Raw genomic sequence first — 17,760 nt, 5'->3', positions numbered from 1 at the left:
ATACCCTTCGCAGATTCGGACTGCAACTGAGACGAAAATACGCAAGAGTGGGGGTAAGGGTGGTGGTGACGGGTGGAGGTGATCATAGGGTTATGGATGATAATGAAGACGAAGGTGGATAGTTGATGTAGTTTAAGAGGATAAAAAGGGAGAGAAGTGGCCGAGATCCCAATGAGGAGAGAAGACTCGATAGACGAGGGAGATTAGAAGATAGATGAGACCATGCCGACGGTAGAAATGGCTAATTGGTGAAGAGGAAAGAGGGAGATTAGGGTAGGAACACTAGAGAGAGGATAGAGGAAGATAGAAATTAAGTTTTCGTCATAATGATTTGGTTGCCATCCACACCTTTTAGAGACTAACCAAACAAGCCAAAATGACAATTATTAATCTTAATAATAGTGGACTCTCGCCGATCACGGTCAACCGGGGTCGACCGCGTTCAAACCCACCAAATGCATTCTTTGTCGATGTGAACTGATGCAGGCATTTGCACGCGGGTATTCGAACGTGGCCGACCGCGTTCAAACGCACATTTTGCGTTCTCTATCGATGCGAACTGATGCAAGCATTCACAAGAGCGTTCGAACACACCCTCTCCCGCATTCGAACGCGACCTACAAAAACCTTTTTTTTTAAATAAACTAATACAATAAGAAAAGACTCCAACAAGGTGTATCACATATCCACATGCCGACGCAACAGCGATGTGTCACGAAATTGTTGGGATACGATTATGAGCTACAATAAAAGAAAGGAACGGAGAATCAAGCAGCGAATACTTTTTCACGTCAACTGAATAAAGCTGAACTTGTGGCCTATTCCACTCCATCTTTTCCCTTCCTCAATGACATAAAAGAGCAAGTATGATTGACCCATATGTGAGAGGTTTGTTGCAGAAAATTAGAGTTAATCCAGAGAACCACCCCGAATTGGAAGACAGAGATGAGCTTTTACTCGACCATAGGTGCATTCATGTGGCCGAGGATACGTTGTTGCGGACCAAATTGTTGAAGTGCTTTCAAAGATGGGACACTAAAGTGTCTTGACAACCCACAAGAGAATCTCCCAAAGTTGTACTTGGCTCGGATTGAAGAAAGACATTGGAGCACATGTGAAAGCATGCAAAACGTGCCAACGGGCGAAGACAGAGATGATGAAGACAAATGGACTTCTACAAGGGAGGACATATCCGTGGACTTTATTGAGGATTTATCACTGGTTCAAGGGTACTCGATGATATTCGTTGTGGTAGACCGTCTAAGCAAATATGCTCATTTTTCAGCCTTGGCGCATCCTTTCTTGGCTAAGACGGTGGCTGACAATTTTGTACAAAATGTGGCCAAACTCCATGGCATGTCACGTTCGATTATTTTAGATCGTGACCAAGTTTTCATAAGTGACTTTTGGACTAAATATTTCATATTGAAAGAGACTCGTCTAAATTTAAGCTCTAGATATCATCCACAAACTAACAAGCAAGCAGAGATCTTGAACCGAGGGATTAAGCAATACCTTAGGTGCTTTGTTGGAGACTGTCCTAAGCACTGGTTGGAGTACATATCATGGGCGGAGTGGTCCTATAACACTTCATATCATAGTAGCATAAAGATGACTCCATTTGAGGCGGTATACGAGTGCGCAGCATCCGTTTTGCATACTTTTGACCCGCTAGCCTCTTTTGATCGAACCGAAGCTAATTTAACTCTTATAGACCATGATGACATATTAAAGAAGTTAAAGAAGCACACGAGGACAGCCAAGAGCAGGATGAAGCAAATTTATGATCGAGGGCATCGAGAGCATGAATTGGAAGTTAGTGACATGGTTTTCATATAGGCGCAACCATATCATCAAGTGACGTGTCCGGTGCGAAACCAAGAAATATGAGAGATATTTTGATATGTTTCAGGTGCCGGAGAGGATCAGTCTAGTAGCGTACAAGTCAGATCTACCGGAAGGAACCCGAGTGCATGCCGTTTCATTCTAAATTTTTAAATTTCTTTCTCCATTTCTTCTCACTCCTTTCACTTCCTCCCCTCTTCTTCCCTCTCCCTCTTACTTCCGCATCCCTCTCTGTCTCTTCCTCCCTATATTCCTCTTTCCCTCTCTCTCTCCCTCTATTCCTCTTTCCCTCTCTCTGTAATTGCTGCAACAGAAATCTACTATTGCAGCGGCAGGAAGAGAGAGGGAGAGAGAAGAAAGAAAACAAAAAAATAAATAAATAACTCATCCGAGATCATTGGATCTTAGTTGGAGAACGTTGCCGAAGGTCAAGTCACCGAAGAGCTATTCAGTCACTGGTGGTGAAATCTTGGAAGAGGTGAGAAAGAAGAAACAACAAAGAAAAAGAGAGAAAAAAGAGAAAAAGAGAGTGACGGAGAGTGAAAGATAGAATAAGAAAGAAGAGAAATGGCTGGGAGAGTGAGGACAATCCCAGCCCGCTTCGAGCGGGATCGGTCATATACCCGACCGACATGGTCGATACCCCAACCGGCCAAGATCGGGATCGGCCGAAATTGGAATCCATAGTCTTGAGCTTAATTTGAAAATTCTCAGATCAATAAATTTGTATTAGCTTACGCTTTATTGAGACCTATGTGGATAAAGTTTATTTTAACCTAATGCAACTAGAAATTTAAATATGTTTAGGGTTTCTTATCCTGCTTATTAAAAAACACAATGGAGATCTTTTGTAACAATGGTTGTGATTTTGTTCCAAGGAAATTTAAAAAAAAAAAGATTTTCTTTCTTCCTCCTTACACAAAGTGTAGATTGGTGTAATGCAAAAGCTTTCGCTGTGATTCTGACAAGTCTGCGTGAATCTAGTAGTTATATTTTTCATCTAATCTATCGCTTTCTTCTTCTTTCTTCTTTTCTTCCCTAGTTATTCTCTTTATTCTCAACATATTCTTTTCTTCACTATTTTGTTACAAACCAAATCTGAACCGATTTGGACGTAAGAAAATTGTGATATTTTATGTAATGGTAGCCTCATGAGTTAAGGTTCTAATGGTTCTGATTTCACGAGAATCCGACGTCTAGATGAAAAAATATTAATAAAATAATGAAGCAAGGTCAAATAGGGTATAATGATAAATAACTGACGTTGCAACAATCGTCAGAGGGTAGTGGATGGCCAAAGGTGGTAGTGGACGGAAGATGGCTAGGATTTGAAAGATCGAAATGTTATTACAGCTATGATCTACAACTAGAAATATAAGAACGATCTAATGGCTACCGTTAAAAAATAAAGACAAGATAATAAAATAACCTAACTTAATCTTCATTCCACTAGCTCTCCGTAATCAATACATGACCACTCATATTTATAGGAGTAACAGTCCTAACAAATTGAATCAATGTATTGATTATTAGATTTATTTGAAATTCAAAACAATAAGATAAAACTAATTAACTAACTTGACTCGACTCGACTTAACTCATGTGGTCAGATTGTAACAATCCACCACACTTCCGACACCTTGTCCTCAAGGTGACTAATATGCGAACTGGATCTTCCGGTTTATGTCATGCTCGTAGGCGCACGGGTCTGCATGCAGATATGACAATCTGATAGCGCAGCCCACCGATTCGTTCTACCAGTCGTCCTCGAGCTTGTACTCAGACTCGAGGTCATGCACATCAGTCCTTAACTAGTTCACACGAGATGATCGAGTTGGATCACAAAAATTCAACACATCGAGATACGTGCACTTCATCTCTACCACTCAATAGCCAAAAACCTAATCCTAGGGCTAAAATTATATTTTAGCCTAAGGCGCCGCTATAGGCTGCATGGGCACCGACGATGGCTGGCAAAGGTCGTGGGCCGCCGACAGTCAACCTCCAGGTGGTCCTTGCATTGGCGAAGCGGCGGCAAGCGGCGATGGAAACCCATTATTGAGCTTAGGATCGACTTGAAGCAACGGCGATCATGGCGCGTCGCCATTAAGTCCCTCGGCCATGCAATGGTCTTTAGCTGCTATAGTGGCCACCATTGGGTGGCAGTCAACCCGAAGAAGCCGACCATGACCGTCGGTCGTCGCTAGAACGTCGAAGAGCAGCCACCTACTTTGATTTTGCTGCAGTGAAGAGGGTCGTCGATGGAGCTCCTCTGGCCTTCTACTACAGTTGCCGTCGGCCTAACTCAGGTGCAGGGGTCCCATGGAAGGGATCGGACTTTGCGACAAGGGCTGAGAGCGACTAGATGGCCACTAGTGGAAAACTAGGGGTTTCAACCCTAGCTTCCATCGCGCACGAGGAAGATGACCTCGACTCTTGCCCTAGGTGCTTCTCCGGCACAACAATGGCAATAGTGAGCATATGCGGCGGCGTAGACGCCTCCATCTCAGTTGGAGGAAAGGTCGAGGCCGCGGTTTGGGCCGGCTCATCTCCTCCCTCGTGGCTAGAGTTTTCTAGCCGCAGTTGATCGGATTCCGTCGTGTCCGGTGGTGCAGGCGGCACAAGGTGATCGTAACGAGCCAGGATAAATGTCGTCAAGGTTCGGAGAGCCTTCTTGATCCTTTTAGAGCTAACCTTTGATACAACCAAAAATTCTTTAAAAAATGCCTTCGTCGAAGCCAGCAGCTCGTTGTTGACGGTTGCTGGTGGTGGAGGGGGCGCCGAAGATACTCCCACGGGAACGGAGATGAGTTCCTGATCTTCCATGGTCACTCCTTATTCGTCTTGAATCGCGTGTTAACCATCGTCTGAGGGACGTTAGCTTTGATTTCAGTATCATGAACCAAATTTGGACCAATCTGTATGTAAGAAAATTGTGATATTTTATATGGTGGTAACCTCGTGAGTTAAGGTTCCAATGATTCAGGTTTCACAAGAATCCAATGTCTAGATGAAAAGATATTAATAAAATAATGAAGCAAGGTGATAGGCTCTGATACCAATTGATAGGCCCTGATACCAAATTGTTAAGCTCTGATACCAATTGATATGCTCTAATACTACTTGATGGGCTCTGATACTACTTGATGGGCTCTGATACCAAATTGTTAAGCTCGGATACCAATTTGATAGGCTCTGATATCAATGATAAGTTCTGATACCAAATTGATAGGATCTGAAACCAAAAGATCGGTTACGGAACGATTCCTTAAGATCTGAATTTATTGCAGGAAGCAGCCCGCACAACTGTGAGAAAATATTCGTCAGATAATTTTCCGATAGTCAAAAAATTACGAAACCAATTGGGATGGATCCGTAACTTCCTAATCTACAACTTTCCTATTTACGCCCTTCGCAGATTCGAACTGTAGCAGAGACGAAAACACAGAATAACGTGGGTGATGGTGGTGGTGACGGGTGGAGTGGATGTTAGGGTTATGGATAGGTATGGAGATGAGGATGGATTGTGGAAGTGATTAAGGGAAGTAGACGAAAGGAACAAAGTGGTCGGAATCCAAAGAAGAGGGGTGACTCGACAGACGAGGGAGATTAGAAGCGATGAGATACCTTGCCAACGGTAAAGGTGGAAGGATGGTGAAGAGGGAAGAGGAAGGAAGGAGGAGTCTAGAGAGAAGATAGGAAGCAAGAAATCAAGAATCCAATAGCATTATGAAATTGGTTGCCATCCACATATTTATAGAGGTTAGCCAACAAGTCCTAAAACTTTATAAAACGCTAATTCTAGAGAATTCCCGTCGATCGCGTTCGAACGCGCCTGATCGCGTTCAAACGCACTAAAAAAAGCCCCTTTTCTAGATTTGCAAACGTGACACAGGCGTTCGAACGCACTAAAAAAAGCCCATTTTCTGGATTTGCGAACGCGGGCGTTCACAAGGCGTTCGAATGCGGGCATTCACAAGGCGTTCACAAGGCGTTAACAAGAGCGTTCGAACGTAACCTACAGAAATTTTATTTTAATAAAAATAAACACCTAATGCAATAAGAAAAGATCCTAACTAAATGTATCACAAGGTCAAATAGGAGAGAACGGTAAATAACCAAGATTGCAATGGCTATCAGAAGGTGACGGACGGCCAAAGGTGGTGATAGACGGCCATAAGGTAAAGGGCTACTAAAGGAGAAAGATGGTTCGGGTTTGGAAGATCGGAATGTTTCTATGATTATGATATACTCCTAAAAATATAAGGACAATCTAATGTGTACGGTAAAAAATAAAGACGAGATAATGAAATGATTTAACTTAATCTTCATTCCAATTACTCCTCATAATCAACACATGACCACTCATATTTATAGGAATAATAATCCTAATGAATCAGATCCACATACGGATTATCCGATTTATTTAAAATTCAAAACAATAAGATAAAAATAACTAACTTGACTCGACTTAATCCATTTGGTCGGATCGTAACATATTTATCTTGGATTCTTCATTGCCGAATCAAAAGAATATTACAAATTTTCAGCACTATTCAAAGAGTCATCGAGTTAAGTGAAAACCTAATCAAGTTTACTCAACTCAATGTTGACTTAGTGAAAAACTTGGGCTACACAAAATCAAGCTAAGAATTAGTCAAATTTGTCGAGTACTCGAAACTCGAGCCAAGTTTTATGAAATTCAGCGAATCATGAACATTGATGTATTTACTAACCACATTAGACTTGCATCTTCAAAATTGCTTGTAAAATAAATAGATGTACTACAAGATAGTGCCTTTGTTATCTAGGTAAATAATTATTTTATGCTTTATATTTATTTTAGACTTTAGTTCTCTTAGATTTTCTTGAATATATATATTATAAAATTTTCATACTCAAGAATCAGTGAGTACATGGGCTGAGTCTTCAATTTGACTCCACTCATTTAACTTTAGAGTCAAGTCAAGATATCAAGGTTTGTACATTGGGAATCAGTATAGCAACCGTACCATCATTATTGTAGCAACTGTACCATTGCGTACTGTAATATATTGTACAAATTGTCTTTTCATTTTAGAAAACAGATGTGAGATCTAATAGTATCTTTCCCTTATATTATTTTCTCTTTTTTTTTCTAGTCTATTTACTATTGGAATCTATATATCTTTCTTTATCTTTGATCTTCTTCTCTGAATCCTTCGTTCTCCTATATCCATCCTACATATATTTACTTTAGTATCATAACTATATCATCCTACACCATAACCTGAGAGTGATATAATCATGGAACTGAAGGTTTTTTTAGCCTTACAAAAGCTTTACATATTTATATCATTTAGGTTATATACATTAAGGACTAATTTACAAATTGTGTAGGTTCAAGACCCCAAGCACACTACATTCCTAAATTTTGATATCCAAACACAAGAATTTAAGATCAAAACAATAGTTAAGATTTTAATTGCAATAGATGACACTATGGTCAGTGTGATTTTATAATCTCCAGAAGCAAATGAACACGGGAAGAATCATATACCTTTTTAAAGGCTGTTTACTAAAATGAGCTCTCTTTCAACAAAAGCAAAATAAGATAGATTACAGAACACCACATTGCATGACTTTCACTAAAAAGGTTGATGGCTGTGTATAAGTTAAACAAGAGAACCTATATTAACCAGTAAAGACAGCAAAACTTAAAAATAAATTTTTAAGTCTAGAAATACACACTTACAGCTATCCTCTGCTGATTTAGACCACCCTCTGCATGAATGAATATGTAGCCAGAAGTTTCATTCTCAGGTGGCAGATCTGCTAGTCAAAAGACATCAGGTGCTATTATAGCATATGAAAACTCAAAGAAGAACCACTAGAAGACATGCAAAAATTATTCTACAACCCCGTGTGGTTGTAGAATAAGCTTATTCTAAGTGAGGTCTATAATAGTATAGTAACTAAACAATTTATCTTAATACTAGTTTACTAATACCTACTTCTCTCTTCTCTCTTACCAACAAAATCTAAATAATATTTTCTCCTTGTAAAGACCATTCCAATCATTTTCTTCCTCTCTCCTTTCCTCTCATCGTCTATCCACTATAACGGGTATTTTGGTCATTTCTCATAATATCTCCTAAATTTATTACTTTCCATGTCACAATGTAATTATTATACCATTATAATTGAAAACCAAACACCATAATAGCATAAATTAGTATAAACTTTCTTGTGCAAGCTTAAGAAAGGAGCATAGTTAAATGTTTGGAAGTATTTTCACGACCAAACACAACCTAAGATAATTCTCTGATTGTACATCTGTGCTTGTAATATGAAAATGGCCTCTCTCCAATTATAATTGTCAGGATTAATGTTGGCAATGTTTTCTCAAGGTCTAGGTCTTTAGAGCACTCTTAAGATCTAATTATGTGTTCCCTTAGGTTCGGATATGTTTAGGAAAACACTAGCTTTTAGGTATTCCTGATTTTCAGATTTATGACCAATTCTGTGTGCTTTCTATGGCAGTAGAATTATTGACAAACATTATCAGATTTTGTGCACAAAGCTATGCTATAGAAACAATTAGGTCCACTTATAAGTTATATCTGATAGCCATATCGTAAGTGACCAGAAGAGTCAAGAAAATAATTCATTGATGCTAGTAGAAAAATAAGGATGAAAAAGGAATTATTTGAAGATACCGACAAGAGCAGCAAAAATGTGACCAAACTATTAGTTATGTTAAATAACATTTTCCCCAACGATAGTCATGCCAGTCAGCATTCCCTATGCAGACCAGCATTTGCCATGCCAATAGTGGCACGACATCTAGCACCGAGCCACGCCGGTCCGGCAGCACTGCGTGCCAATCCGTGCTGATGTGGAGCCCTTTTTTTAACTTTTTCTTATTACCATCGATTATTATCGATCGACTTTACAGAGAGAAAAATTTCACATGTCACCCAAGATCAAGACCACGAAGCCTAAACTAGAGAACCACAAAGCAAAATTTATTAAAGTTAGAAAAAAGGAAAGTACCATCTCAAGCTCAATGTGATTATAGTCAAATGAGAAAAGAACTTGAATTTATAGGTAGCAAATACGGGTGGCAATCGAGTCGAGTTAGCCGGGTTCAGGTCGAGTCATGATATTGCAAACACGAACACAATACAACCCGTTTAATAAACAGGTCATAATTTTTAAATACGACACTTTTATTAAACAAATTACACGATTATAAACGGGCTATCAGATGGCACAAGTTATTAAAATTTATATAAGTTATTTAGATTATAAACAAATTTTTTCAGATTATTAACAAATTTTTGGGGGTTATAAAGAGGTTTTTATGTGTTATAAATAGATTAGATGGGTCATAAACAAGTTATCGTGTCACAAATAGATAAACGAGTTGGATCATAAACAAGCTAAATGGATTAAGGTAATAAATACAAATAGGACCCATTTAATAATCGGTTAGGCAGATTAACCTATTTATGACCAGAACTTAATTAAATTAAACTCAAACCCATTTAAAAGTTAGGTTACGATATCAAATTATCAAATTGGGTCACTTTGTCATCCCTAGGTAGCAAAACATCAGAAGAGGTGCTCACAGATGATATAAGTTCATCATCATTACTATCATATCAATCACACATCAGAACCACAACGCCATTATTATACTCCATATCCACAATCTGTATATGTTTATGGTGTGTCTATACTAGTGCCAATCATTCCCGCGTATGCTCAATTTTATCATATCATAAGAGAATTGTAAATTTCATATTTATATAAAGATTATAAATTATGTGAGACATTACAACGAGCAATACTATTAGTGGATAAGTTTTAAAGATTATTTATAGTATTTAATGCAACATTCTCGTATTAATTTTGTGTGGTGAATAAAGTCTTTGATCCTCCTCTTCATCCTACATTCATCTAGATATTAGTTTTAATTATTAAACTATCATAAATTAATATTATATATTGAATATTATTATATATTCAATTACATTATGAAGCATTCAATCATTAATATTAGTTTTAATAATTGTATTCAATCATATTATGTGTTAAATAACATTTATATTTGACTATTATTATATATTTAATAAAATAGATTATTTATAAAAATAATCTAAAGATTAAAAACTATAATGTAGGTTTTAATACATATATTCAAACTAAAAACCAAGGTTCCCAATTTCGGCCAATCCCAATCCCAGCCGAAACTTGATTTGTTTCGATCGAGATCCGACCCAGAGGACATCAATAATTAATGTCCCCCCACCCACCCATCTGCCTCTCTTTCTCCCTTTTCTCTCTCTTTTCTTTCTCTCTTTCTCTCTTTTCTTTCTCTCTTTCTCTCTTTTCTTTCTTTCTCTCTTTTTCACAAGTCTCTTTCACACTGGCGGCTAAGTAGATCTCTGGTGACCTCAGCCTCCGGCGATGTTCTCCGACAAAAATCCGACAACCTCGAGTGAGTTTTTTTTTCAGTTTCTAATTCCTTTGTTTCTTTCTTTCTTTCTTTCTTTTTCATTATGCACAGGTAGGTGCTGCTGTGGTGAAGCAGGTAAAGAGGCTGAGAGAGGCTGAGAGGGGTGGAAACTGAAAATTAGAAAGAAGTAAAAAAAAAAAAAAATATTTGAGAGGGTTTTATTTTCATAAATTTTAAATTATTTTATACTTTGTTTTAATTTTTATTTATATTTTTTAGTTGCAGAGTCAAAATATCAATGGCTCCAAAAAAGAAATCATATGATACCGCAATTGAGTGGCAATATTGCAGCACTAATGAACAAGATGAAAGACGTGTTAAATGCAACTAGTGTGGAAAGAAAATGAGTAGTGGTGTCAGTCGTTTGAAAGAATATTTAACTGAAAGACAAAGAAATATAGCAGCTTGCACTAAGTATCCTTGGAAGTTAGAAAGCAGATGTTGACTCATTTAATTGGTAGAAACGATAAATAATCTACACAACAAAGAGAGTCAAATGGTTCATGAAGAATTGATGGATAATTCTGTACAGATTGATAATGATAACAGTGAGTAGAGTAAGAAGGATGAGGAGGAGAGACCGATGAGGAAGGTAATGAAAGAGAGCAGAAATATGTGATGGGTGGAGTACACAAAACAAAAGAAATATAATTAATTTCTTAACATACTTTGGCATGGAGACAATATTTTTAAAGTCTGTGGATGCTACTGCTCATTTCAAAAATGCAAATTATATTTGTCAGTTGATGGATGAGGTGGTACAAGAAATCGGTGAAAAAAAAATAGTCTAAGTGATTACTGATAATGGGGTCAATTATAAAGCTACTAGAAATTTACTTATGATAAAAAAACCTCATTTATATTGAACGTCATGTGCTGCACATTGTATTGATCTATATTAGAGTATATTGCAAAAGAGCCTAAAACTGATATGGTCATACACGAAGGTCAGAGATTGACAAATTTTATATATAACCATAGTTGGGTTCTTAATTTACTCAAGCAGATGACTTATAATAAGGAGATCATCAGACCAGGTGTCACTAGATTTGCCACTCATTTTTTAGCCTTGGAAAGCATCATTTGATATAAAAATGATATCATGCAGATATTTACATCACAGGAGTGGTCTATAAAAATTAAGAATATAAAACCTAATGATAAATCTTTAGGTGAAACTTTATAAAATATGGCTTTTGGAAATGCATTTTGAGATAATATTACAATTGTCACCGTAGTATTTGAGCCTCTTATCAAAGTATTAAGACTTATAAACAGTGATGACAAGTCTGAGATGGGTTTCTTATATGAGGCAATGGACATATCAAAAGAATTAATAAAAAAAATGTGGGCCAAAGTTATAGGAAATAGTGAAAGATGATTGATTCTAGATGAAACAAACAACTACATAGAGATATACTTAATCCAAGATTTCAATTCTGTACAAATGTCAATAATGATAGTAAAGTCTTGTTAGGAGTTAGGAAAGTAATCAGCAAGCTTGAGCCCGATATTCATAAACAAATCTTTTGCGATGAAGAAGTGAGTTATGATTCAATTAAATAATTTTATTATTTGTTTCAAGTTTTAACTTTCAATATAATCAGTATACAATAATATATTTCTAATTTCAGATGGAGAGATATAGATTAAGAGCTGGACAATTCAGTACTGCTAAAATTGCTGCAGCTATATCTTATAACACTCCTGCTGAATGGTGCTCTATCTATGGATGAGAGGAGACACCAAATTTGATACCGATAGTAAAGAAGATTTTAAGTCAAATTGTGTCTTCATCACAGTGTGAAATAAATTAGACTACTTTCTCCTTAATCCACACAAAAACACGAATGACAATGGAAAGATTGGAGAAGTTAATTTTTTGTCATTATAATATGAGATTGAAGGAGAAAAATTTTAAAAGAAAGGTAAAAAATGAACAACTGATTGATTTAAATCTTGTTTTTGATAAAGAAGATCCTTTAACTCCATGGATCAGAGAAATAGAGGACAAGTTATTAGATGACAGAGATAACCTATGATTAGATAAGATATTGGGAGAGACCACGACAAGGACAGAAGCTGGTACGAGTTGTTCAGCAACGAGAGATAGTCTACCTACTAATACTAATCATAGTCCTGATAATACATATAGTAGCAAGATCGTCCCATCTACATTTGTTGAGTAAAGTCAAGGAGGCATAAGGATTGAAAACAGAAAAACTGAAGATGTATATACATATCAGCGACGTCATCATGAGAATGTTGCTTCCTATGATTATGGTACATCGAATATTTATTATTTCGAGCCATCACAAGATCTATATGCAAGTTATTATCCTCAGTATTCTCAGACACAAGATCTAAATGCTAGTTATTATCCTCCTCAGACGCAAATCACACAACAAGATCCATACAATATAACTAGTACGATGGAATCACTTTTTGAAGCATCAGGTCCCAAACATCAATATTTATAAACTTATGGTGATTATGATGATGAAAACTAAAAATTTACGAGAACCAGCTCAGTATTCATCAAAGTTTTAAATTTTGAGTAAGTTAATACATTTTTAAGTTTTTAGACTTTATATGTGAGTAATTTTTGTTTTCTTATTTTTCTGTCATTTTTTCTAAATTTTTCTGCATTTTTCTATATTTTTAAATAATATTTAGAATTTTATATAATTAAAAAATAGTATCTGATATGAACAGCCAATATGGCCCATACGTATCGTTTTTCTGAACGACCGATACCGATCCCGATCCCGATACTGGGAACCTTGTTAAAAACTAAATATTAATGTGTTGAAGACCCAAAAATATCTCTAAATATCCTAAAATTTTTTATTTTCCCCACAAGTTATGTTGCCACCAAAAGCAGAACCCCGTATTTCTTCCAGAGAATCTCCTAATTGTTCCAAAGCAACTAAAAAAGATTCTTTAACCAGAAAGAATTCAGTTCAGATGTAGGATACCTATCCAGAAGTTTTCGCAACTCAATCATGTGTGATGGAATCATCAAAGATTTTATCTTTTCTAACTCTGTCTGTAACTCACTAGAGGTTCGGGATATAAAGAGAAAATGTATACGAACGAGATATCCAGCAACGAGAAGGAAAAGGATTGAATTGAGGAACTCCCGAGCATTTGTTGATCTCAGATGTGTCCATATCAATGGAACGGGTGACTCATTATTTCGATGAATCATTTCTTCGTACTGAAGAAGATTCTGTAAACATTTACTCGAAATCTCACTTATCAGAGTCCGTTGTAGAAGAATCATCTGAGGAATTGACCATGATATATCTGATCCATGCATAATATCATAAAAATAGATACAAATTTTGGACTGCTACTTAGTACTAGCAATGGGTCTGAAAAAGTATCTAATTTCTCTAACAACAATGTAAATTCCAGAACTTCCAACTAAAATTATGACCGCAAATCATATTACATGAATAGGAAATAAAACAACAAAATTCTGAATATCAGTATCCATCATCAGAAAAAATGAAACATATCAGTAGTATTGGTAGTATTGGTAGTATTGGCCGTTTATTTCAAACTATTTTTAATTACTTAAATTGTAAAAGATGATACAAAATGTAGGAAAATCCTAACAGTTTAAAAAAATAACACAAAAAATAGCACATAAAAAAAATAGATTCACACATAAAATAGTAACATACTACGAAGAGTGAAAATACAAAGAATAATATTGAAATCTGAATGGTTTGTCATCACCTCAAAACAAGGATTGTAGGAAACCACCTGAACATCAGGCTAAAAAGCACCTTTTGCAAAAGAGATGATTGTTGGGGGTGTTAAGAAAAGGTCAAAAAAGGTAGAGAAGAAAAAAATTAGAAACAAAAAAGGAAAAAAGAGAGAAAAAGGAAAGGAAAAGTAAAATGTGGCATCAAAGACATAGTATATCTGTATATCAATGACTGATATGTTTCAAGATGGATTCAAATTAGATCCAACTTATAATGCAATCCACATATAGTCCGCGTAAAAGGAAAATCAAAGTTTTGTCTTTACGGTTGATACCGGAGTCGCAACCAAGAGAAAACTAGTTTTGGCCTTAATTTTGAATTGGTAAAAGCCGATACCAATATGTATTAGTTGATACCTATCAATATTAGTCAATACTTCGAACCAGCAAAATAGATGTAGCAATCGCCACTTGATTAATGAACCAATGAATAGGATGAGGGAGGTTGGCTGAGCATAGACACAATCCTTCATTTGGATTTAACTTGGTACTTGAGAGAAGGAAACAATGCTCTTGCAAAGATATGACTAGGGAGGAAAAGCAAGTAATGGCAATATCAGTCCAAACATTTTGTTTTCCTTGCTTACAAGAGTAATTTTGTCCATGGAACAAAAGGTACAATCATATTGCCTCACAAGATTATTTTTCTTCAACAAAATCTTCATGACAAACTGATGGAAGGGGTACATTACTAGAATCAAGAAAATTGTGAAGGTTGAATTGTCCATTGTTATTTTTAGAGGATCGATGCGATATTGGATCATAATTCAGGGAAATTGTAATTTAACCTATTAGTTAGTAGGGCCACTTTTGTCAAGAAGAAATACAAGCATCTTTAAGACTGAAGAAATACAAGCAGAATACTTGCAATAACAAGCTAATTTTTAGTATCAGAACACATGGTGGGATCACAAAAACCTTGAACTAGGGTCTTCTAGTGCACAAGGCTTCCTGTGATGCAAGCCTAAGGCAAGATGTACACAGACTTACCCTTACTATTGAAAAAGTTGTTTCATGGCTTGAACGATGATTACTGGATCACGAAGGAAGGCTTTATAAAAATATCTATACTATTTAGTTCTAGATGGCTTGAGTAATAGATACTATGGCTGAAGCTAATCTATTAGACCAGCATGAATCATTCCCAAACAGGATGCTTTTGAGACCAACTCATTAAGTAGAGGAAGAACCAAAGGACAACCCAAGCACACGAAATTCCATAAAACATGTGGATCCAAATCATGCCTCTTGTCACTAGGCCATATCGAATGTGCATGTAATATATGCATTCCGGGAATCTATCTACTCTATATGAAAATGTCAATTTGTAAAGATTGAGTTGATAAAAAGCTAAACGTGCCTGAGATTCCGTTCTGGCGGCGCTCTGCACATGGCTTCCATGAGGTCGTGGCTGAGTAAGGATTCTCCCAAAGCGATGGAGTCTCTTTCACCTTCAGCAACAGAACCAAGAAGAACAACCAAATCAAGATTAAAGCAGGATCAGAAGAAAAGTAAAATTATTAGATTTTCCTATAGCACCACGGATCTTACAGTCGGACAGCGAAGAGTAATCCCATCCTTGCGGCACAAATAAGGCGCATTCTACAAAAAGGAGACAAAATAGCAAATCCGTAACCAAATACCCCAAGATTGCGCAAAAAAGTACAAAATTGGTGACCTAGCATCACTTCAATCACCCATTTCACTAATCTTATGGCGGGATTCGAGTGAATTAAGATTGATTTAAGCAAGGAAAACTAACCAGGCGGGTCCATAGAGAAGGAAGCGAGAGGAGTCCGGCGAAGAGGAGCAAGGCGAGGAAGACGAGCAAGATCCGGTAAGAAATGGAAGAGGAAGGAGACCTCGGGTCTTCCAACGAAAGAAGAGAACGAAAGGGAGGATGGAGATGGAGCAAGACGGCGGAGGGGGAGAAGGGGGAGGAGGAGCGGTGGGGCTCCTTGTCCCGATCCGCGTCTCGATCCCGATCTCGGCCACCGCCGGCGATGGAGGAGATGAAAGGTGTGGCAGCGTCGTCTCGCTTCACCGGAGACGACGCCGCTGAAGCGCCGCGGTTGCCAATCGAGGCGGAGTGACGCAGCTCCGCCATCTCTCGGGCGTCTCCTCCGTCTCCTTAGCTACTTTGGTAGTCTCGTGTGAATGCCGGAGACTAGGGAGAGAGTCGAAGCGATTTTTTTTTTCTTTTCTGAACTTTACACGTATATAGAGAGATATTTCTTCCACCGAAAAAAATTTTAGTATACATAATTTTCTAAACAGTTCAAAACCTCTTCTCCTTCCCCTAGGGTGAAAACAGGTGAGACTAAATTCGACTCAATTATCCGACCACATGAAAGTGAATCTATTTGATGTCGTCCTCAGAGAACTCTCCTGCTCTGATCCTTCCCACGTCTCCTCCAATGCTCAAATAGTAGGATCCTTCCGACCCACCTACTAAGGTGGACTTCGCCACTATTGTTGCTTCTGAAGTAAGAGATTCTACTAAGGAGGCAGAGCCTTCGATGCAAAAAGACAAAAGAACTACCTTTAATGTGGGGATAGCTCAAGAAATTAATGACTCGCTCACAGATCAAGTTGAAAGCAAGAGTCCACCGTCGCTTTCATAGGCCTAGCTATCTAAGGCCACTTATAACTCCTCCGCGCCTTAGGCCTTTAATGCTAAATATGAGAGTATCGTTCAAAGGATACACAACTCATTTTCATCCAAGATAACCCTGGACCCGAAAAAGATTAAGGAAAGTAGAGCGGAATGACGCGACAACCTGATCGATAAGTTTTTAGGTCGCCCTCCGCCACTCTCTTACTTGAGTAAGGAGGCGGCTAGGAGATGGAAACTAGTTAGCACTCTTTAGGTAATAGATATGGCAAGTGGCTTTTTTTACTTTTAAATTTTCCTTTGAAGGGGATATGATTAATGTCCTCACTAGGGGACCTTAGACCTTTTTGTTATCGTGTCTACCCCGGTTTGGGTCCACCTAATCAACCTTCCCGACGAATATTGGAGGGAAGACCTCTTTATTGCTATAGCTTGGATCTCGGTAGGCTTATTAAAATTGATGGCACTTTGGCTCATACTCAGGGTAGGTTCTCAAGGGTTTGCGTGGAGATTGATCTAACCAAACATTTGAAACAAAGCACCCTAATTGGTATTCCTAGGGAGCAAGTTCCTCAAGCTATTGCTTATGAGAATCTCCTTACGGTTTGTTTTAGGTATGGTTGTTTTGGTTACCGTCTCATAGTTTGCCTCCTAACCACTAATGTTGTGAATAAAGTCCTCGCTCCTAATGGCAACGGTAAAGTTGTTGCTCCTGGTTCTAGTGCAGGTGAGGTGCAATCGTCATCGCCGACAATAACCCCAAACTCGCTACCAGAGTCGGAGTGGGCAGCTGAACCGTATGGACCGTGGATATGTGTTTAGAGGAAAGGTAGCAGGGGCAAAACAGCGGGAGACTAACACAGCAATTGCCGACGGTGGAGCCCAGCTAGTTGCTTCTAAGCCTCCACCTCAAGCGACAAGTAAGCTTACCATTAAGGCTGATGTGGTGGCTCAAACAGTTACTCCTACAAGTAAGCTCACTGATCTAGGTAGTGGTAGTGAGCATGTCCATCACCAACG

General features: G+C 37.8%; 1 protein-coding gene across 2 annotated transcripts in view; it reads right to left on the bottom strand.

Moving 5' to 3' along the window:
* LOC140760446 (protein PECTIC ARABINOGALACTAN SYNTHESIS-RELATED) overlaps positions 1-16,331 on the bottom strand; it is a 39,561-nt gene extending 23,230 nt beyond the window's left edge. Inside the window, exons 1-4 of one of the 2 annotated variants that reach the window (XM_073097383.1) lie at positions 15,889-16,331; positions 15,678-15,728; positions 15,487-15,577; positions 7,580-7,659 (exon numbers count right to left, since the gene is read on the bottom strand). In XM_073097383.1, the coding sequence (XP_072953484.1) occupies positions 7,580-7,659; positions 15,487-15,577; positions 15,678-15,728; positions 15,889-16,233 (567 nt within the window). In that variant the 5' untranslated portion in view covers positions 16,234-16,331. The remainder of the gene's footprint in view (positions 1-7,579; positions 7,660-15,486; positions 15,578-15,677; positions 15,729-15,888) is intronic. The other variant, XM_073097384.1, reaches the window with a different exon arrangement.
* Positions 16,332-17,760: the final 1,429 nt, after the last annotated feature.

The sequence above is a fragment of the Typha angustifolia genome, chromosome 5 (genome assembly GCF_048772165.1).
Source record: "Typha angustifolia cultivar Huaian chromosome 5, ASM4877216v1, whole genome shotgun sequence".
Taxonomy (NCBI): Eukaryota; Viridiplantae; Streptophyta; class Magnoliopsida; order Poales; family Typhaceae; genus Typha; species Typha angustifolia.
This window is presented reverse-complemented; position numbering and strand designations above follow the sequence as displayed.